Consider the following 20,268-nt stretch of genomic DNA (forward strand, 5'->3'; position numbering starts at 1 on the left):
GTAAGGAAGAGAGTGCGACACTCTTAGTTCCTAAAGTGCCTCTTAGTCAGGTTTAGTAATGCGAATTACACAGTGGGGGACATAAAATAGTATGTCCCAGCCTCGTACCTGTAGGGAAGAGAGGGAGAAAAGAGGGGAGGAAAACACACAAAATAGAGACTATAAAAATTATCGTAGTTCACGCTATACCTAAAGTAGAGCAGAAAGTCCTGGAATGCATATTGGTAGGTTGAGGTACCAATCATCAATGATTAGGTAGTAGCGTGCACTGCTGTGTGGTACGCTCATAGTCATGTCACAGACAATTGTAGCAGTGAACTTAGGTCATTGAACACTCGTGCATACACAATCTTATATGGTGCTTGTGGAGCTAAGAGCTCTAGTACTCAAACGTGATGGCCACCCAGGTGACGTGCCTGAGCGGCACGAGATGTTGATCGTTGTCACCTGTAAGGTGAGATCTATGATAGCGAATGAGGAACCACTATGTAGATTAATTACTTGATGGTGCGGTTATAAGCAACGATCAATGCGGTCTAGTCAGTGCGGTATAACTGGTGCGCTTAAGACGCGAAGGTGAAAACACAACAGTCAAACACACTAAACAAACACCAAAGAATTTATACCCCTAAAGAGAAGGAAAAGTGCCCCCTCGCGAGTCCAGCCAGCGGTGGGGGTAGTCTCTGTGAAATAAAAACAATGGTGGTTCGAGCGTTAGATTGCTGACATACCTTCTGTAGACGCTATCTCTTAGGGTAGAAGCAGCGGAGTGATACTTATGTAGGTCCACCCTCCTTCAAGCCTATTCACCTGCCCAGCCAAATGCGGGACTCTGGAGTAGCGGTGTAGGAGTCGCTACGGTTTAAATGGTGGAGAATGGTGGGAGTGTGTACGGGTGGGGGGCGGCGTGTCCCTATGGAAAGCCAGACATTGACATGGAAGTGAGGCATGGGAATGTGGTGGCCATATTGGATAGGGGATGAGAGCGAAATGTGCTCTGATTGATCGTGTTACTTCCAAGCCAGACGTTTACATGAAGTGAGGCGTGGGAACATGGTGGCCATATTGGTTTGGGGATGAGAGCGAAATGCGTTCTGATTGATCGTGTTACTTTCAAGAGAGGCAAGGAACGATTGTTAGACACAGTGTTGTAAAAAAGTATTTTGTGAAAAATACTTATGTTTGGAAATGGTTCAAAGTCAACAGAGGTGTTGTATATTCTCTGAATGGTCAGTGAGTATCGGTAACACCTGTTAGGTGAGATGGACCACTAGTATGTGCTACAATGGAAAGTATCAGATATACATTGAACCATGGGGGATGACGCAGCCATGCAGATCGGGTCGAAGCCCAGGTGATGTGTCTCAGTATTCTTGATGGAATGGGGGTGTAATAAAATACTGAGAAGTGAGAATCAGACGAATGAGTTTCGCTGTGAGTGGCGTACTCAGATAACGATAAAACAGCGGGGACTTATGCCGTGCAGATTGGCGGTATAGCCAGAGAGATCGTGGCAAGAGGTACCAGAATGGTATGAACCTCAGTTGGATGCATGGGTCAAGTAAAGTAATGACGAGGCTGCAGGAGGAAAAGTGACCTGCCTGGTGGTAATGGTATAAGGGCTAAGTAACTAGTTCAGACCAGGGTATATCATCGTTCAGTCTTTGACTGTAACTCTTGAGACGGAAGACCCAGCGTTGTTCTTGTCTGAACAAGGCGGTAGTAGTCCAATTGGGATTGGACTCAATGATAGTCCACCTCAGGTCAGTCGTAGTGTGTTGCTTCTCAAGGAAGTGATTTTGAAGTTTTGTGTTTTTATTTTTACATCTTAATGTACTTTTGTGTTCCCCAATGCGGATCTTAATTGGTCTTGTGGTCATACCCATGTAATATTTATTGCATGGGCAAGTGATTAGATACACACAGTTTTTTGTGTTGCAATTCGTGTGGCGTTTCTGTACCCAAGGTCTTGTTAGTCCCAGATCTAAGCTCTTGGATTGGACTGTGAGGGGGCAAATTCCCACAGGGGTAGTGTCCTAGGATTGGTGGTAAGGACCATAGAGTAGGTTGGTTGCTAACAGTGTGTCTGGGTCATGTGTGAACAAGGAGGTCTTTAAGATTTTGGGTCCTTTTGAAGGCAAAGAGAGGCACTGGTCCTGGTTCGAAGGTACCTGTGGTCAGTATACTCCAGTGTTTCTTGATCGGTTTTTGGATGTTGTTGGAGTTAGGCGTGAATGTTGTAACACAACTGAGGGTCTTGTTCTCTTGTTTGTCTTTAACCTCTAGCAAGGCCTCTCTGTGATTATTCCTGGCTCGTTTTTGTGCTCTATTGATGGTTTGCGTAGGATAATGACGATCCTTGAGATTGCGTGAGAGAATGGCAGATTGTTTTTCATATTCATGGATGGTATTACAATTGCGTCGAAGTTGTAGGAACTGTCCTACTGGGAGATTATCTCTCAGAGCCTTGGGGTGATGACTCTCATATAATAAGAGGCTGTTTCTATCTGTGGGCTTGCGATAGTTGGTTGTAAGCAGGGTGCCATTGTGTAAAGTAATCCAAAGATCCAGGAACGTAATACTCTCTTCTGAGCTTGCGCCAGTAAATTTGAGGAAGGGGTCAAGTGTGTTGAGCCAAGTGAAAAAGGAACCACAGAGGTCCACATTTCCTGTCCAAATGAGGAGGACATTGTGGATGTACCGGCGCCAGGTCATGATATTCTCTTTGTATGGATTATTATCAGTCAGGATGAACTTCTCTTCAAAGTCTGCCATATACATGCAGGCCAAGCTCGGCGCGAATGTGCTTCCCATGCTGGTACCCTGCATCTGATGGTACAGCTGTTTCTTGAAGGCAAAAAAAAATTCTTTCAGAGCCAGGGCAGCAAGGTCGCAGATGAAAGAGATGGGTGTTTTGTGTATCCATGGATCTTCTCTCCATAGCATGTTCTCCATCACTTCCAGGGTGGCTTCAGGTGGTATGTTTGTGTAGAGGGCCTCTACATCTAAAGTAGCCAGGAGGGTGATAGATCCAGGGTCCTCGTAGCGTTCAATTATATTCAGCACTTCTGTGGTGTCCCTGATGTAGGTTGGTGTATTGGTTACGATGGGCCGTAAAAAGAAGTCGCAGAATTTGCTGAGTGCTTCAAGGAGGGAGTTGATGCCTGACACTATGGGGCGTTCAGGCGGAGAGTTGATTCCTTTATGGATTTTGGGTAAGGTGTAGTAGTATGGAGTTCTGGGATTGGCATTGCACAGAAACTTTGCTTCCTGAGTTGTAATCCAGTCTTCGCTGATAGCTTTGTTGACTAAACTTCTAATCCTAGAAGTAATTCTGGGTGTAGGGTCTTCTTCAATGGGGCGGTAATAACTGGTGTCCGTGAGTTGACGGTGGCATTCAGCTTCATATATGCCAATATTCTGAATCACAGTGGCCCCACCTTTGTCGGCTGGTTTTATGATGATGGAGGTGTCATTAATGATATTCTGAATGGTGCTTCTCTCCACACCTGTGAGGTTGTCAAATGAGCGTCGATTGGGTAATTTGGTGATATCCTTCAGGACAGCTTGTTCGAAAGTCAAAACCTCGTTGGGGCCAAATTACCCAATCGACGCTCATTCGACAACCTCACAGGTGTGGAGAGAAGCACCATTCAGAATATCATTAATGACACCTCCATCATCCTATAACCAGCCGACCCTACCCTTAAGGAACAGTTACCCCTGTCAAGTCCTCCTCATCAATTGTGGCTAAATGCCCTTGCCATGCTGTCCTAAGGTCAGACATTGTGATGGTACTGTTTGTGATCAGTGATTGATACATTTGTGTTATCTTATGAGTGCCCAAGTCTCCCATTTGCCTTCTAATGGGTTAAACTCTGGCAACTCTTGTAGGTGACGCAGGTATGGGGATATGCCATGACGTATCTGCAGTTATTTGTAGAACTGCCTACGGTGTAACTGGTTATCAATCTGCAGTTCCTAAAATTATTTTAATTCTGTGCCCCATATAACATCTACCAACATGGATATCCCTTTGTCTACCCTCTTCTGGAAACCACTCAATATGCCCATCTGTCGAAGAAAGCTGCCCTCCCACAAGGGTGTTCCCTTAGTCAGTCTTCCCCACCACTCCATCCGCTGGCGAGACCATCTTCATGCAAGTATGATGACCTGGGTAAGGGGACCCATCGCCCTCTCACTGTATAGGAAGTCCTGCAAAGAAGTGTCACCCATCGCCCAACTCTCAGTCGCGAACACAGGATCATCTTGCACACCATACCACCAATCACTGAGGATCAATAAGTGGGAGGTTGAGTTGTAGGATTGCACATTGGCCATGGTGATGCCTCCACAATATGTGCACTGGAATCATGTCTGAAGCGCAATGCACCTCGCACCATCCCCCGAGGAACTGAGTTAAAACTTCATTTATCTATCGGAATCAGTTGGGGGGGGGGAAGAGTGAGGGGGGAATTCTGTAGTTGCTTTAACAAATGGGCTAAAGAGACCATCTTAAAGCTTGTTGATCTGCCCAGCAGAGATAATGGCAGCGGGGACTAGACCTTCACCTCCTCTTTAATGTGCAATAGCATTGGGGCCATATTGCAGGACCATGACACAGTGGGATCTGGAGAGATAAACACCCCTAAATACTTAAACTCAGTTGTAGCCAAAGTTAACCTTGATGCCCACTCGATAACGTCAGTGCCCCCCCCCAACAGGAACACTACTGATTTCCCGATATTAGTAAAGAGCTCGGAGGTCTCGCCAAAGATCTGCATGATCTGCAGGAAGCGAGGGCCAGAATCGCTCGGGTCCGTACTGAAGAACAGACCATCGCCTGCGTATAAAGCTATCCAGTCGGACAGCCCCACGGACCACTCATAGCCCTACAACTGGGCATCATCCCTCACCCAGGCAGCCTTTGGCTCCACGGCCAGAGCAAATAGTAGGTGGGGCAATGGGCACCTCTGTCTAGTGCCCCTATCGATCTTAAAAGGATCCAAAACTGCTCCTGCAACCAGGACAGAGGCTGTTAAATCAGTGTAGAGAAGATGTATATAAGAAAAAAATCACAGGCACAGATTATTGCTCCGAAGAAGAGCAAACAGGTACTCCCAGCTAACCGATTCAAAAACGTTATCTATGTCTCTCCAAATGGTCCACCATAGCGAAAGCGTTATGAAGTCATCAAATATAATGGTGTTTGGCCCTCTGTGGCATAAATCCTGCCCGATCAGGATGAACCAAATCAGGCATATATCTCATTAATCTGTTGGCCGATGTTTTAGCTAAAAGTTTCACCTCAAAGTTGTGGAGAGAAATTGAACGGTAAGATGCGTGGTCTTCAGGTGCGTGCCCAGGTTTAAGAAAAAGTACTATTTCACCACATGGATGATTCCCTAGTTGCCGCATATAGAATTTAGGAAAGCCATTAGGCCGCGGGGCCCACCCAGTTCGCAGTTCCACCAGGGCCGCAGATAATTCCTTGGAAGTATTCCTCTCGTCTAGTTGTGTGTGAGTGGCATCTGACAGAGACCTTGCGGCAGAGCCTTAACAAATTCAAATATATCTGTTGATGTAGCGCTTCATCGCTTCCACTTCTGCATCTGTTCTCTTCCAGAGTACACATCTGTGCCTCAAGATCCACCAGCTTACGTTTGCCTGTGCAAATACTAATATCAACTCCTCAAAGTGTCGGTTTAAGGGCCTCCCATAGTATTATCTTGGAGGGCGCTATGTCTGTATTATTGGAAAAATATTCCATGATAGACCGATAAAGGAGCACCTTTTACAACAGGTTCTGCAAGTGTCAGGGCAACACATGCCAGCTGAATGGAGGGTGATTTGGGCCCACATGGAGCTCAAGGACTGCAAGGGAATGATTGGAAAAACCCTCTCAACAGTATATCTAAGCCTGATACTCTGTCTGTGTATTCAGTAGGAACTAGTAGATAGTCACACCTAGAAAAGGAACCCTGGACCATTGTATAGTATATATATCCAGGTTCAGCCGGATGATATGACCTCCAGGCATCAGTCTAACCCAGCACGGACACCAGGGAAAGCAGCCTGGACCCCTGTGGCTCTACCCGACCTCCCGTTGCACTCCATCTATCAATCTCTGGGTGGAGAACATCATTCCAGTCCCCACCCATCAGAGAGAGACCTCCTGGAAACTCTCCCCAAAGACGAATGACACAGTCCACAAAATTCTGTCCCAGTGGGGCGGTGCATATATACTACCTAGTGTGAGCAATTCCCTGTACAAGGTACCAATCACTATAGTGTACCTGCAGTAAGGATCAACACACACTCTGTTGGACTTGAATGGAACCCTGTGATGGATTAGGATGCCTATACCCCATGATCCTCTTGTGAATCCCAAATAAAATATTTGTGTATACTCATATCAAGCCAAGCAGGGAACTTTGGATCCCAAAATATGTATTTCCTGTAGAAGGATAATGTCAGCCCCTTATCTTTTGGCTTGCTTCAACACAGCTTAATCTTATCAAGAACTCCTCATACATTCCATGCAAGAACACGGAATTGCCCCATCAATGAACAAGAGGTATCTGTCATGGAAGAAGCCGTTTCCGAACCCCAACAGTGGCCGGGGGGAGGGAGTCATCAATGGAGCCCCAGATCCCTTCCCAACTAAATGTTCTCACTAGAGAAACTTAAACCACGGTGCTCTAGAGGTGCAGTCTAATGACCATTGCCCACTTTAGCGTAGCGCAAGTATTGGCCCAGTTTAGAAACGTCAAGGTATACATGGGGTCTATCAATCTATGAATCGGCTGTTAATGTCTATTGCCATGGTGTTTATTATTTCAGGATGAGCAGGAACAATTACAATGCTTGACTGTGGACTTTTTGTGATGGATGCGCCTGTCGCTCAGGGATGGATCTGAGCCCATGTGTGGCAGAATGTGGGTCTTCGGTGAAACAGACTCATCTGCCCTTACAAACACCTCCTCAGGGATGTCAAAGAATAGGGTTTGGGAATTGAAGACCACCCTTAAGCGAGCAGGATATAACAACATATATTGAATTTTGAGGTCTCTCACTTTTTGTTTCGCAGCCATGAATGATTTGAGCTGTTACTGAACCATTGTTGTATAGTCAGGGAATATCATGATTTGGTGTGATTCAAACATAATCTTTTCTTGTCTCCGGGCATTCTTGAGAATCTCATCCCTATCTAAATAGTTGAGTATCTTGGTGATTACTGGTCTTTGCCTCGCACCTGGGGGGGTGGGGGCTTCTTCACCAATGCTCTATGGGCTCTCTCCACCACAAAGCAGGATTAGAGGCACTCTGCAGATACCATAGCCCTCACACCCCTTGGGGAAGCCCACATGACGCTGCTACGGCATGTGCCGCCATCTGCATCTTCCACTCACGCTGCCAATTCCTATGTCACGACCGTCAGTACAGTGACCTTCTGCTGGAGAGCATCACCGAATCCTCGACACCCTGGTCTCTACCTCCGTTATGTGATTTACCACCTTTGGAGGTCATGTCGCAGCAGGGTAACATCGGAACCAACTTCTCCTATTTTGGCGTCCAGCATGTCTCAGGATTGTGTAATGGTCACCAGCAGCACCGGATTAACGGAGCCAGGCCCAGGAAGCTCCACTGAATCCGCAGCCACCAGACTAATGCTGGTAAATTGATCTATAGTGCTCTGCTTAGACGTTGCACCAAGTTGTTTCTCTTAAGTCATGGCAAAACTACATTTCTGTCATCGGTTCAGGAGGCTGTGTTGAAGTCTTCAATGTGCATGACCCGGCAGGCGCCCTAATATAGGTCCAAAGAGTCGGCACTACCTGCAGCAAGCGGGAGCAGCTAGGGATCCTGAAACTAGATCCCCCTGCAACTGCCACAACAACCTCAGCTAGACCCTGCCCGCAACCTGCACCAGCGCCTGACCTGACCGCCTCTGCCACCAGGGGACTGATCTCAGTGCAGCCCCCTAACGGAGTCTTGCGCTACGGATTATTGAGTCCAGCTCAGTCTCTAGGCCACAAATCAATCAAAGAGCCAACCCGTGCAGTAGAAAACACAGTCACATCGTCCAAGGGGTCCAGACTACAGTGATTCTCTTGACCCCTACAATGCATCAGAGTCCAGACAAAAAACAGCATGCAGCACAGTAGACATTGTGAGGCTCGTTTTATAGTCATGGCCGCTTTTACAGCCAGGGATGGTGTCTCAATCCCGTGACCCAGTATATCTCACAGTAGGGGGACCTCTAGTACATGCAGCACTCCCAGTCCTTAGGCAGGGAACCACACACTTTGACAGTAGTCAAATGTCGTACTGTGGCCACAGGCCAATGGGACGGACCCAAGCAGGCTCCAACTCCAGGTGTCAACATTTTGGGGGTATTCTCACTCAGGCCCTACATCAGACAGGTAAAGATGGAGGCCCCAAGCCAGCCAGCCATGAGCCATGCCAGTACACTTCGCAGCACACTATTCAGCCACCGCCGTCCTGCAGACAATCATAGCAGAGCTGCAGCAGGCCTGAGCTGTTGCAGCACCACTCCCCTTAATACCAGCAGGCCACGCAGACTTCGATCCGGGATCCTCCTCCACACTGCGCTTGATCCAGCAGGTCCCAGAGCACAGCTCTCACTCTGGCAGCCGCTGCACCAAGCCTGGCTGCAACAGCTAAGACCATGCTGCCTGGAGCCTTCATTCTGCCTCTGTTCTTCCGGGAGCTGTCAGCAGCCCGTTGCCCTAGGGCGTTCCTGACTGTCTTTGACACACCTGGGATGGTGAGGGCAGGATTTATTGAAAATGCGGACAGGATGATGGCGGATAAAGGGAGCGCCTCCCTGGAGCACGCCTCCGAAGCTTCCACCATATTGGCCCACTAGGCCATGCTCCCATGATTCTCCTTTTTAACAAACGTTTTATATAATAAAACTGTAAGTATTAAAACTATAAATAAATGTATTCAGCTGAAACTTTGTGATTTGACTAGCTAAACAATACACACATATTAACCAGGCTCTCTGGGATACTGGGTCACTCAATGGATTTTGTATACATACTTTTTCACTGTCACATTCATGTTTATGTGGAATATATTAACAACAAAATGTTCTATCCTTTCACTGAAGTTACTCCAATACATCAAAGCTGTCCATTTCAACAACAGCGTGGGTGATGAGGTTTATTTTGATGCCAATGGAAATCCACCAGCGATCTTTAAAATTCTGAACTGGCAGCCTACTACAGAAGGCTCTTTTGTGTATGTCAAAGTTGGCCAATTCAATTCTAGAGGGCCTTTAGGATTGGATCTACTACTTGATGAAGAAGCAATTATGTGGAATACAGGATTCGGGCAGGTGAGTATTTGTCTATACTGGTGACTTATTCAATAAAAGCAACAGACAGCTGTTCGCTGCTCATTACATATAGCAATAAACTCACCAAACCTCTTAACTGTACATTGCAGACACTAATGGTATGTTATATTATGTTAGGTTATGTTATGTTACGTTATGTTGTTTTATGTTATGATATGTTATATAATGGTATGTTATCCTATCGTATCTTATCATACGTGTATATGTATAGTGCACCACTCACCTTGGAGGGTATCCTGGTGCTGAAATAGGATTTGTGTGGGGCGAGCCATTGCCGGGGCAAGGTGATTATTCAAGTCTTCAGTTTCTTGTGGAATTCAGGAACTGAGGAAGCAGCTCTGATATGTAAGGGCAGGTCATTCCAGGCTTTAGGAGCAAGGTAGGAGAAGGCATGACCGCCAGAAATGGTTCTGCAAGGGTGGCTCATAGTCGGTGTCTGGCAGGTTTTGGAAGTTTATGCAGTTGTTGAGGTATGTGGGGCTAATGCTGAGTAAGGCTTTGTATGTGTACGTGAGGATATTTGAAGAGTGCTGTTAAGAAACTCATCAGACCTCTTAAATTATTTATTAATAGTTTTTTGTACATTATAGTTTTAGGTTTAAACTTCAAGTTTGATTATTTCAATGACTGCAGAGATTCAAGTTCATATTATTAATGTTTCAAATATAATCTATGATTCTAGTAGAGTAAATTAGGATTTTAAATACACCAGAGTAATCAAAGTAATTTCGGCATTTATGGATTACTCTTGTGATGCGAAATTGCCAGAAAAACATGATTATACCAGCTTGAGTAATTAAGAGTATTTTGGGGCAAAAATCCTAACACAGGAGCACAGGAACAACAAACTAAGGGCCAAATGTACAAGGCACTTTACCGGTCGCAAACAGCCCACCGTTTTCCTATGTACCACTACTATTTTGCAAGTCGGTAGCCTATTAACGGCGTGCAAAATGGGGTTTACAAGTTGCTATTAGAAAGGAGCATGTAAAAGGCGTTCCTTCCTAATAGTGAGTTGCACTGGTCTGTATGAATATTTTGCAACTGGGAATGCAGATTGCCATGCCACCATTTCAAGTTGGTGGTAAGCCATTCATAAGTAGGAAGGGCCCACAAGGGACCCTGTCCCCTTTGTGAATGAGGACCACTGCCCACTGTAAAAAAATGAAAAAACTTTTCATTTTTAGTTTTGAAATGCATTCCAATTTTCTTTAGGGAAAACGGGCGACATTTTAAAAACAATGGATTTATTTAAAAAGCAGTGACAGACATGGTGGTTTGCTTACCCCAGCAGGCAGCCACCCCTGTGAGTATCGGCCATTCCCAATGGGTCACAAATTGCAACCTTCCCCATGAATATTAATAAGGCTGGTCCCTTGAGACCCATTTGGGAATCGAAAACAGTGTCTGAGACACTGTTGTACATCAGGCTTTGCGACTCGCAAATTGCAAGTCACTAAAAAACGCAATTTGCAAGTCGCAACACCTAACAAATGGCCCTAAGGGAGAACGAGCAGCTGCTGGCTACTGCTGTTCATGTTCTTTAGCATTTAATGCTATTTTTTGGGTTCAAAGTGCATCCACTGGTCTATTTTGGATGCACTGGATTATGCTTTTCAAGTAATAACGCATAATTATGAGAGAATCACGCCAGTTACGCCTACCTCTGATTTTGAGTCTAGGTAGAATACTCTTTTAGGAGCTTTCATTCCCAGTGGAATAAGTAGTCTCAACTAGATTACACAAGTGTACAGTCGCCTATTAAATTTAGCAAAATATTAGTTTCAATGCAAATAACATCAAATCATGATGCTCGCATAGTTGGTACTTGGTGTAAATAAACCCATTCTCCTCAGTGATAGTGTTTGTCTCTACTGCAAAACTCACAATGTTTAAATGAGGGCCTTAGCCTCTAATGTCCTGACTTGCCATTTTCCAACTGCTCCACTACAAACCTATTCAAACAAGTCTGCCATGGCATGGTGGGTCAGCATCACTCCTTTCTGTACAGAACTGGATACCACCAAGGACACTGGAGCTGTATTGGAGAAAAAGAGAAATCCACTGATCCAGCAGGTATCTCTAAATTTGGTGGTGCCTCTACCACCCTAGCCACTTGGGGATTTCCCATCGAACTTTAAATGAGGGCCCTATGGCCTGATTGAGAGGGTGATAGAAATATGTCAGCATCCAAAATCATCAGCTGACCCATGGGTCTTTCTCTCGCATCCCCTGCCTCATTTAGAGTGAGGGAGGTGGCACTATTTCCAAAAGTAGAGCAACCACCAACTTTGTCATCAGAATAAATATTGCCCTTATTAACCACAGATGCACAGGGTATCAGAGGGGCAAACCTATTTAGGGAAGGTATCTGCCATGTCCACCACTATTTCCTTTGCAGGACTGCATATACACCATAGTTGTTCCAGGCAGAAAAAAAGCTCAACGGTCCATCACCCTAAGAGAAAAAACTTTCAGCTCACGATTGACATAATTTCTTTTCTCCTAAACGCCACCCACTCTGAAATCCACAGTGCAACATCCTGCCAGTTCACATTGGACCCATAAATGAAGGTGGGAGCTGGTATTGTGAATAAAATCTGTCAGCCAGTCAGGAAACTCTAAATTTATCTTCAAACTTTAAATGACAGCCTTACTCTGGACAGTCCTGACTATTCATTGACAAGTACTCCTCTAGAGATTCCTAGAAAGCAGGTGAAGAAAATGCATCTTCATTGAGAACACTCTGTTGATCCGGCAGCATGATAGAGCATTAAATACTATAGCTACTTCTAATGTGCATGAAACCTCCATTCATAGAGGAGTTTTTTCAGATTATCTCTGAAAGTGGTAACAGGCTGAGTGCTTTCAGTTTCACATAACTCTGAGGAAACTTGCAGTATGCCCATGATGTACATTGAGGGTTAGTGTTCCTCTATTCTAACTTACATAGATGTCATGCCCCACATCCACACCACTTGTGCAATGTACCTTTAAATCTCTGGTGTCATTTGAACTCCTTTCTGGTGCATGAGTTTCACCCCCACCTTTGATCATGCTTTTCCAAAAATAAATCCTTATTCCAGTTGAAGAGATTTTATCCATTGATGTATGCAGTTTATTTGATATTGCTGCTTTTCCATGTCAACTGCTTGCATGGAAGTTTATGCAGGATCTGATTATTCCTGTTTTCAATAATTCTTCCACCTCTGCTCTCCACCGGGGACCCCGCTGGTCCATAAAGCTGGTGAGTGTTAATGCCTTTCAGGTGCTTTGTGACACTACTCCATTGGTGACCACTCCACTGCTCCATTGGTGACAGCTCCACGTTGGAGCTGGTAGTATTGGAGTTGGGTTCAGTGCTGTGTCTCTTCACGGTACCTTTGATTGGAAAGACTCAGATCCATGGTAACCTATGGTGATGCTGATCCATTAGATTACATGTTTCTACAGTTCAGCAGTGAACGTCTGTGAAGAACGTCTGGTTAAAAAGTCTCTGAAGACGTTTGCTGAAGGCAAACCAACGTTTCATTTGCTGCTGATATTATAGTGTACAGGTGAGCAGTTACATGGACGGCATAGGGCGCGCAGCTTTTCTATCCCAAAACTATTTGCATTAGTATCTCAGGAAGTTTAAATATTTGGTGATCTGTTTATTGTGAACAACTTTTCTTATTTAATTGATTCATATGATTATGTTATATGTTTTTGCCCTATCATCAATCGAAGATCAGTCTTACAAAATCTTCCACTTTCAGTCTTGTTCTAAACATGAACTATGGCATCACCAGACTGAACAGAGGTGTCTGCATATTCGACTATTTGCCCAGCACACAATATTAACCAATGTTGCAAGAAGAACGGTACAGGGGATTCATTTTTAGAAGACGGGCAGCACAGGTGATCCATTATTAGAAGAGGGGTTGTACAGGAGATCCATTACTAGAAGTAAGGTTGTATGGGTGATCCATTGCTAGAAGAAGAGTTGGACAGATGATCCATTATTCAAAGAAGGGTTGTACAAGTGATCCACTATTAGAAGAAAGGCGATACAGGTAATCAGTTGGGCTGTACGAGTGATCCATTGCTAGAAGATGGGTGGTACAGGTGACCCATTATTAGAAGGGTGGTACTGGAGATCCATTGATAGAAGAAGGGTGGAACAGGTTATCCATTGTTAGAAGAAGGGATATACAGGTGATGCATTGATAGCAGAAAGGCTGTATGGGTGATCCATTGTTAGAAGGGTGGCACAGGCAATCCATTATTAGAAGGGTGATACAGTAGATCCATTGTTAGAAGAGGGGAGGTACAGGAGATCCATTGTTAGGAGGAGGGCGGTACAGGTGATCCATTGTTAGAAGTAGGGATGTGCAGGTGATTCATCATTAGAGTAAGGGCTGTGCAGTCGATACAGGGGACAGTGAAAGCTCATTCTGGTCTTGCAGACATAGATCTAGCTCCAAAACAAGTTTTGAGGGAGTATGTTAGAATACAAAAATATGTTTTTGCATTGTTTTACGTAAGTTAGCATTCGCTGTGCCATTTTGTGTATGAGTGCCATTTTAAATTGTGGTCGAAACTAATCCTTTGCTATTTCCGAGAAAAGGCCTCTATTCAGTTATGTTTCTTCAAAGCTAAGTTTTGCAACACTAATGAATGCACTGTTCTAATTAGTGCATACCTTTTCTTTTAGATATAGGCCTTCTCCCACTTGTCTAGTGGCGAGCACGGGCAGAATAGACAGTGTGTGCCCGGCCTCAGAATCAAAACTTACTCCTTTGTAATTTACTGTCCAGCTGCATCTGCTTGGAAAATTCCATGGTGGGCATGCTCTTATTGGTTCGAAGTGTACATAATGTATTGTTATGTTTGCTAATGTCAGTCCCTCTGCAGCACTCCTAAGAGACTGGGCAGACTGCGCTCCACTCTGAGTGTATCAGAATAAATAGATATTGGTTTGTATTTTCTAGTGTCTGACCGACTCTTTATTTGGTATGGAAGGCTGGGAGGTGGCCGTGATCTATTTGGGCTATTTCCTTCAGAGCAGTTCAAACGTTTCTTAAAAGAATGCCCAAAATGTTCTGCTGCAGACAAATGATTGTCCTTTGCCAGATACTCAAGTACTAAATAATAAGTTGCTTGTGAAAATTATAGCTTAATAGACAATATATTTGGAAAATTGTGCTCTGAAATAAATTGAAAAAAAATGACTCTGTGTGATAGGGAATCTAATAGTCACTCCAGTAAACTCTCAAAGAGAGAGTTCATTCTTCTAGGCCTCCACACACCAGCAGGAAACCTACTCTGTGTAAGGGTTTCAAATTAACCTTGGCCTTCATAATGTGGTAGCGTGCATTATTGAGTGCTCATATTTACTGTGCTTATACCGTGTGACACATGGCAACGGTGTATGAATTGGCAGGTCTAACAGCAAATCCTAAGCATAGCTAATGACTGCAGTGAATACACCTAACTATTACACAACACATTTTCTTCCCAGGTCCCACGCTCTGTCTGCAGTGAGAGCTGTCCTCCAGGATTTCGGCAAAATGTGCTCCAAGGACAGCCTCACTGTTGTTTCAGCTGTTTGCCATGTTCAGAGGGTGAAATTTCCAATCACAGTGGTGAGTTTCTAACTGCGTTGTGTTTTACATATGTCTCTCCTCACATATCATATCAGTGATGAACCATTACTGTGAGAGCATCATCCATGTTGCACCAATGACTCCTGCAGTTTGATTATACCATAAACTTTACCACTGAAAGCACATCTTTGACACAATAGTTTGCCTACAAATCCACCTCGAACTGCTGACTGCTAGCTGAGAAGCCCTGTTTATGCCAGTAGCTTAGAGAGACACGGCTTGGATAACTGGTGAACACTGGAGGACGCATTGTGTGTGGTTCTTGCAGCTCCACAGAATAATTTCATCTCTCCTCCCTCTGACATTCTAATAAAACCTTTCTTACCCCTGCATGTGTTTTGGACAGTGGTATAGTCAGCAGTATGTTCACATCCTGAAGGCAGTATGCCTTATCTTGGTAGGGCTTCTAAAATGTGATTTACTTCCTCTGAATGTTGCCCTCCTCTGATCATTTTACCCTGTTACTGGAACTAGGAAATAGGAGCACATCATACTTATTTTAAAATGTTATTTTGGCCAACACATGATGCATGAAGTATGTTTAAATGCAAGTACATTTAAAAGGTCTTCATATTGCACCATCCATATTACCTGCCAACTAAGCCAATGACCACTTTCATTTCGTCTGACCCTTAGCAAGCTTCTAGCTAGACATTACCCATGCCCAAAAAAGTTTGTGCATTAAACCGGGCTATCTCCAACCTAACACCAAGGTTATGGAACTCTTTTCCATTGCCAGGACACCTGGGCCTTCACATACTCCTTTACATTGTGAATTAAAACACAGTTTTTTCCTGAAATATTTCAGGTAGGTTACAACATAATACTGTTAAATTGAAATCACCTCCTTTTCAGAAATATGAATGTTGGTTTCTTAAAATATTTTAAGATTTATCTTTGCATTCTTTTGCAGGAGATTTACTGGTGATTGCATTTTGTCTGTTAATGTATTTGTTACCATTTTATATATTTTTGAAAGTGTTGTGAAGTTTTTCATCTACAATATTTTTAGCAATGTTGTACTGTGATAAATAATTAGGACAAAACAAATCAAATAAAGTAAAGGACTTAACTGGAGCCAGTCAAAACTCCCATAATATTTAAACCAGTGCTGTCTTTGCTGGAAAATGATATTAATCATCCATCAGTGAACATAACTGAATATTTTAAAGAAAAAGTACAGGGTAACATAATTAATTAAGGTTTTAAGTAGCTGTAATTCACAAGATTGTCAGCTGGTATGTCTACATTGTTATTAGTTGTATCCATATATTAACAGGTTCTGAAAGGCTGCCATTTTGTGGCCCACTTAATATGAGGTCTGGGTGGAACTCGCAGAGTTTTGCTCCGCACAATTCTGCTAAATTCCAAAAACAACTCTGTGAGATTCCGCTGAACACTGCGAACAGGCGGGAGCAAGTACACAGTGAAAAATCAACACGAACGGCACCACGCTGTCCACATGGGAGCAGTCATTTTGTTTTACCTGCATTGTGTTCTGTGCATGGTGCTGTGCTTGATTTGTCAATCCAATTTAAATCTATTAAAGTCCTCCTCAATCACACTCTTCCACCCCTCATTTGCCTTTTTAATTATTAGTGTATGTCTTTGTGTATTTTATGATTTTGTCTTTTTTGTAATTTTTCTGTGACTTTTTGTACTTTTTCTTGTTTTCCTTTTCTACTTCCTTTAGTTCTTCCTTTCTGCACCTTTTTCTTGCTTCTTTTTGTTCCCAACCCAGCGCCATGTTTGTGCAACAGGTAGCAAGCGGCAACACCAGCGCGACTGCAACAAGCTGTACACCTTACAATCACTGGCATCACCAAGGGGTGCAGCTCCATCCTATTTTTTCGGAGGCAGAGGTTGCCACACTTGTTTTTATGTGCAGCACCACTTACCCTCCATGTTGGCAACAGGCCGCAGGCCTGGGAGAGAGTACATCCTGCATGAATGTCGGCCGCTGTGGGGGAGAGTGCGCCAGTGCATGCGCCAGAGCACTGGGGTTCAGTGCATGATGCAGCAGCTGACGCACCGCTGGGCCAACCTGTTGGGCAGGGAAAAGTACCTGCAAGACCTACTGGATGTCGAAGTCGTAGGGCTCGGTGAGTAATTATTTATTTTTTGTTTACTACAATGCTAATATTTGTTTTTCAAATAGCATGCTGCTCACACTCAGAGGTAAGTTAAGGATCTGTTACAAATATTATGTGATCCAGCTTGAGCTAGCCAGGTGCTCTGTTGTACCTAATCGTGCTCGTTGGTGCTCATTTAGGCTGAATATGTAAGAAATCATGCAGACTCCTTTGTCCTGTCACTAACATAGTGGTAGTAATATCAGTGAGTTAGCATTCTCTGTGCCATTTATTTTATGCAACTCATACAGTCCCATTCTCCCAGTCATGCATAGTATGCATCTGTGCATTGAAAAGGGAGACTGAGTTGGCCCATCAAAGGGGGTTGAGATGCAAACATCAATACTAGTACTATAGGCCATCTGATTTAGAAAAGTAAAATTCTACTGCATTTGCCTGTCAAAATATTTTTGGTGAGATTGACAGTACCACTAATCGCATTTTTTGTTATCTCCTTTCTTTCTTACATCTGCACCCGAGTGCAAGTGGGCATTTCAGGTGGCTGAAGGGGCTGCCACCACCAGTGCCAAGGAGGGTGGAACCATCACAACCACAGACAATGATTCTGCTGGCTCCAGTACGTCCTGTTATTATTAATATTATTTCCTTAACTTTTAACTCTCCCCACTATTAGAATAATTTTGCCTTGTTTATTTTTTATACTGCTTTTTTCCAATTCCTCTATCTAATGTTTGTTAAATTCTTCTTGTCCCTGCATTATCCATTTTTTCTGTATTTCATGTTTTTGTAGCTGACTTCCTCATGTCTGTACTACTGTGTAGCTTTCTTCTGCTTTGTTAGTAAGCATACCCTCTCAGTTTATATATCTTGTGGTACTGTAAGGCCAGGATAACAGATTTTTGGTACTCTATTGTGAAGACTGCTGACCCAACTAAGCTAATATTCGCCACTCATGTTTGTTGCTCATGCTCAAACAGTCAAAAGGAGATAGTGGCCTTTGTCATGGTGGACACCCCAGATCTTGTATTATCATTCAGTTATGTTGTATACCAGTGGTTTCCATGACAGTGCAACATGGCAGAAAAGTATGAGGTCCCATTGCATTTGCCAACTAAGACCATATGTCCTTCATTGACCATTATTCCACTCCTTCATTGAGCCTCAATGACTCAGAGTCATTATAGCTCTGACCCTCCTTTCCGAAAAGTTTATGGTTGGCTCGACTACCTGGCTATTCTAACATTGTCAACCAACAAAGCACCAAAAAGAGATAGTTTTGGTAGAAGATACTTGTAACTGTACTGTAGTAAAGTATTGAGGTTGTATTTTGTTAAAAACAAATTACTTAAGAGGGGTAACTGTTTATTTTTTTCTACCTGCACAGAACACCAATGCCGGGGCCAGCAGCAGTGCCAGTGCACCGGAGGTGGAACAGGAGGCAGTTGGAGGGGGAATCACAGCGGTGGCAGGGACGGTTGGTGGTAATGCCAAGAGGGCGACAATTGTGCCCCCAGCTGCTGCACTGCTGAAATGAGGAGACTTTCCTCTTAAGTGAACCACATTTGCCAGTGTTAACCAAAGTAATCCAAAGTAATCCATTGATTTATACAAGATGAGTAATCCATGTGTTCCATGCTTATACAATCACTCCAGAGACATTCCGGTTGAACTGGAATATTTCATTCCGCATTTTCAAATGCCATGTGCTGCACAAAGCTTAAACATAGACACGTTCTGTCAACCTTCCTTCGACCCGGCACAGTAAAAAAAATAATGCATTTCGAACGTTTTAAGTTCTTCGTCAGGGGTACTGCAATAAATCAAAAAAGAGCTGCATCAACAATCATTCAAAACCACAATGCGTCTGATCCCTATAAACGATGAAATCAACAAAAGTTGTTCTCAGGTTTAGCCATAAACCCCCCTCCTTCCCTCCCCTCGTAAGTGCTTATGCTGGCAAGAAATAAAATACAAGTAAAGAGACAAAGAATTACTCTCTCCAACCCCCTTTTTAAAAAAAATAATTAAACATCCTCAGAAAACAGTGTTCTTTTACCTCGTGAACCTGCAACCAGCAACTTAAAGTATACGTGTCTTCCTTCATCTTCAAAACAACATTACCTTCCCTCCCGCCAAAACCCTTTCTTAAGAACTGCACAGGCACGTTTCCCAATAAGACCTTGATTAAAACGAAACCCTGTGACCTAATGTGTCATGTGTTAGCTCATGAAAAAAACTAATGCCTAACATTCCCATAATGCAATGTCCTGATTATCAAAAACAAAGAACCCAACGGAAGCTAAAACTGATCAAGACTAATAATATAAAACAGTTGGTGCATAACATAAATCAATATGAACAATGAATGTGAAAAACATTTTCCAATCATATGAAATCCATAGTGGTAAATGAAACATTGCAAAGCCATGCCTTAAATAAATCTTGTGCAACTGAAAAAAGTCCACGATGTGAACAAAATGTCCAGTCAACTTCCTTTTGAATCAATGAATACAGTCCTAACTTGATGGCTTTATTGATGATCTCAAGGTCCTTTGTTGTTATCCTGATGCTTTTAGGTGCCGCAATTTATTCATTGATCGGTAAAACATCTGGGGTGCAACCTCGTGTTTGGGACTGTAGAAAATTGCAATGCAAATGTAAAGATAGCAAGTGCACACCTTCCCTTAATAAGCAGTGTAATATTTGCTTTGACTGCCCAATAAGCATGCATAACAGCGCTGCGAACGTCCCAAAACAGCATATCAATGATGCAGCCAAGAGGGCGACAATTGCGCCCCCAGCTGCTGCACTGCTGAAATGAGGAGACTTTCCTCTTAAGTGAACCACATTTGCCAGTGTTAACCAAAGTAATCCATAGTAATCCATTGATTTATACATTTGCATTGCTTGCTTATTGACAAATGAAGTATCCTAACTGTAATTGTTAGGTGAGGCTGATATCCCACTCATCATCATTCATCACCTCCCTGTCCATGTCATTTCGCCATGCATAACCTAACTGCAGCATGGTTTATTTTGGCACGGCAGTGTTGGCTATGCAATGTGCATCTGCTTCAGTTAATGAAGAATTTATGAAGTTTTCAATGCATTGCAAACCAGAAACAAGGTGTGCTTCCTG

General features: G+C 43.6%; 1 protein-coding gene across 1 annotated transcript in view; it reads left to right on the forward strand.

The window, feature by feature from the left end:
- Positions 1 to 7,367: 7,367 nt before the first annotated feature.
- Positions 7,368 to 20,268, forward strand: part of LOC146809776 (extracellular calcium-sensing receptor-like) — a 28,806-nt gene continuing 15,905 nt past the window's right edge. Inside the window, exons 1-3 of the mRNA XM_085614889.1 lie at positions 7,368 to 7,676; positions 9,140 to 9,367; positions 14,892 to 15,015. Coding sequence (XP_085471015.1) covers positions 7,368 to 7,676; positions 9,140 to 9,367; positions 14,892 to 15,015 — 661 coding nt within the window. The remainder of the gene's footprint in view (positions 7,677 to 9,139; positions 9,368 to 14,891; positions 15,016 to 20,268) is intronic.

Source organism: Triturus cristatus, chromosome 7, assembly GCF_964204655.1.
Source record: "Triturus cristatus chromosome 7, aTriCri1.1, whole genome shotgun sequence".
In the NCBI taxonomy this organism is placed as follows: domain Eukaryota; kingdom Metazoa; phylum Chordata; class Amphibia; order Caudata; family Salamandridae; genus Triturus; species Triturus cristatus.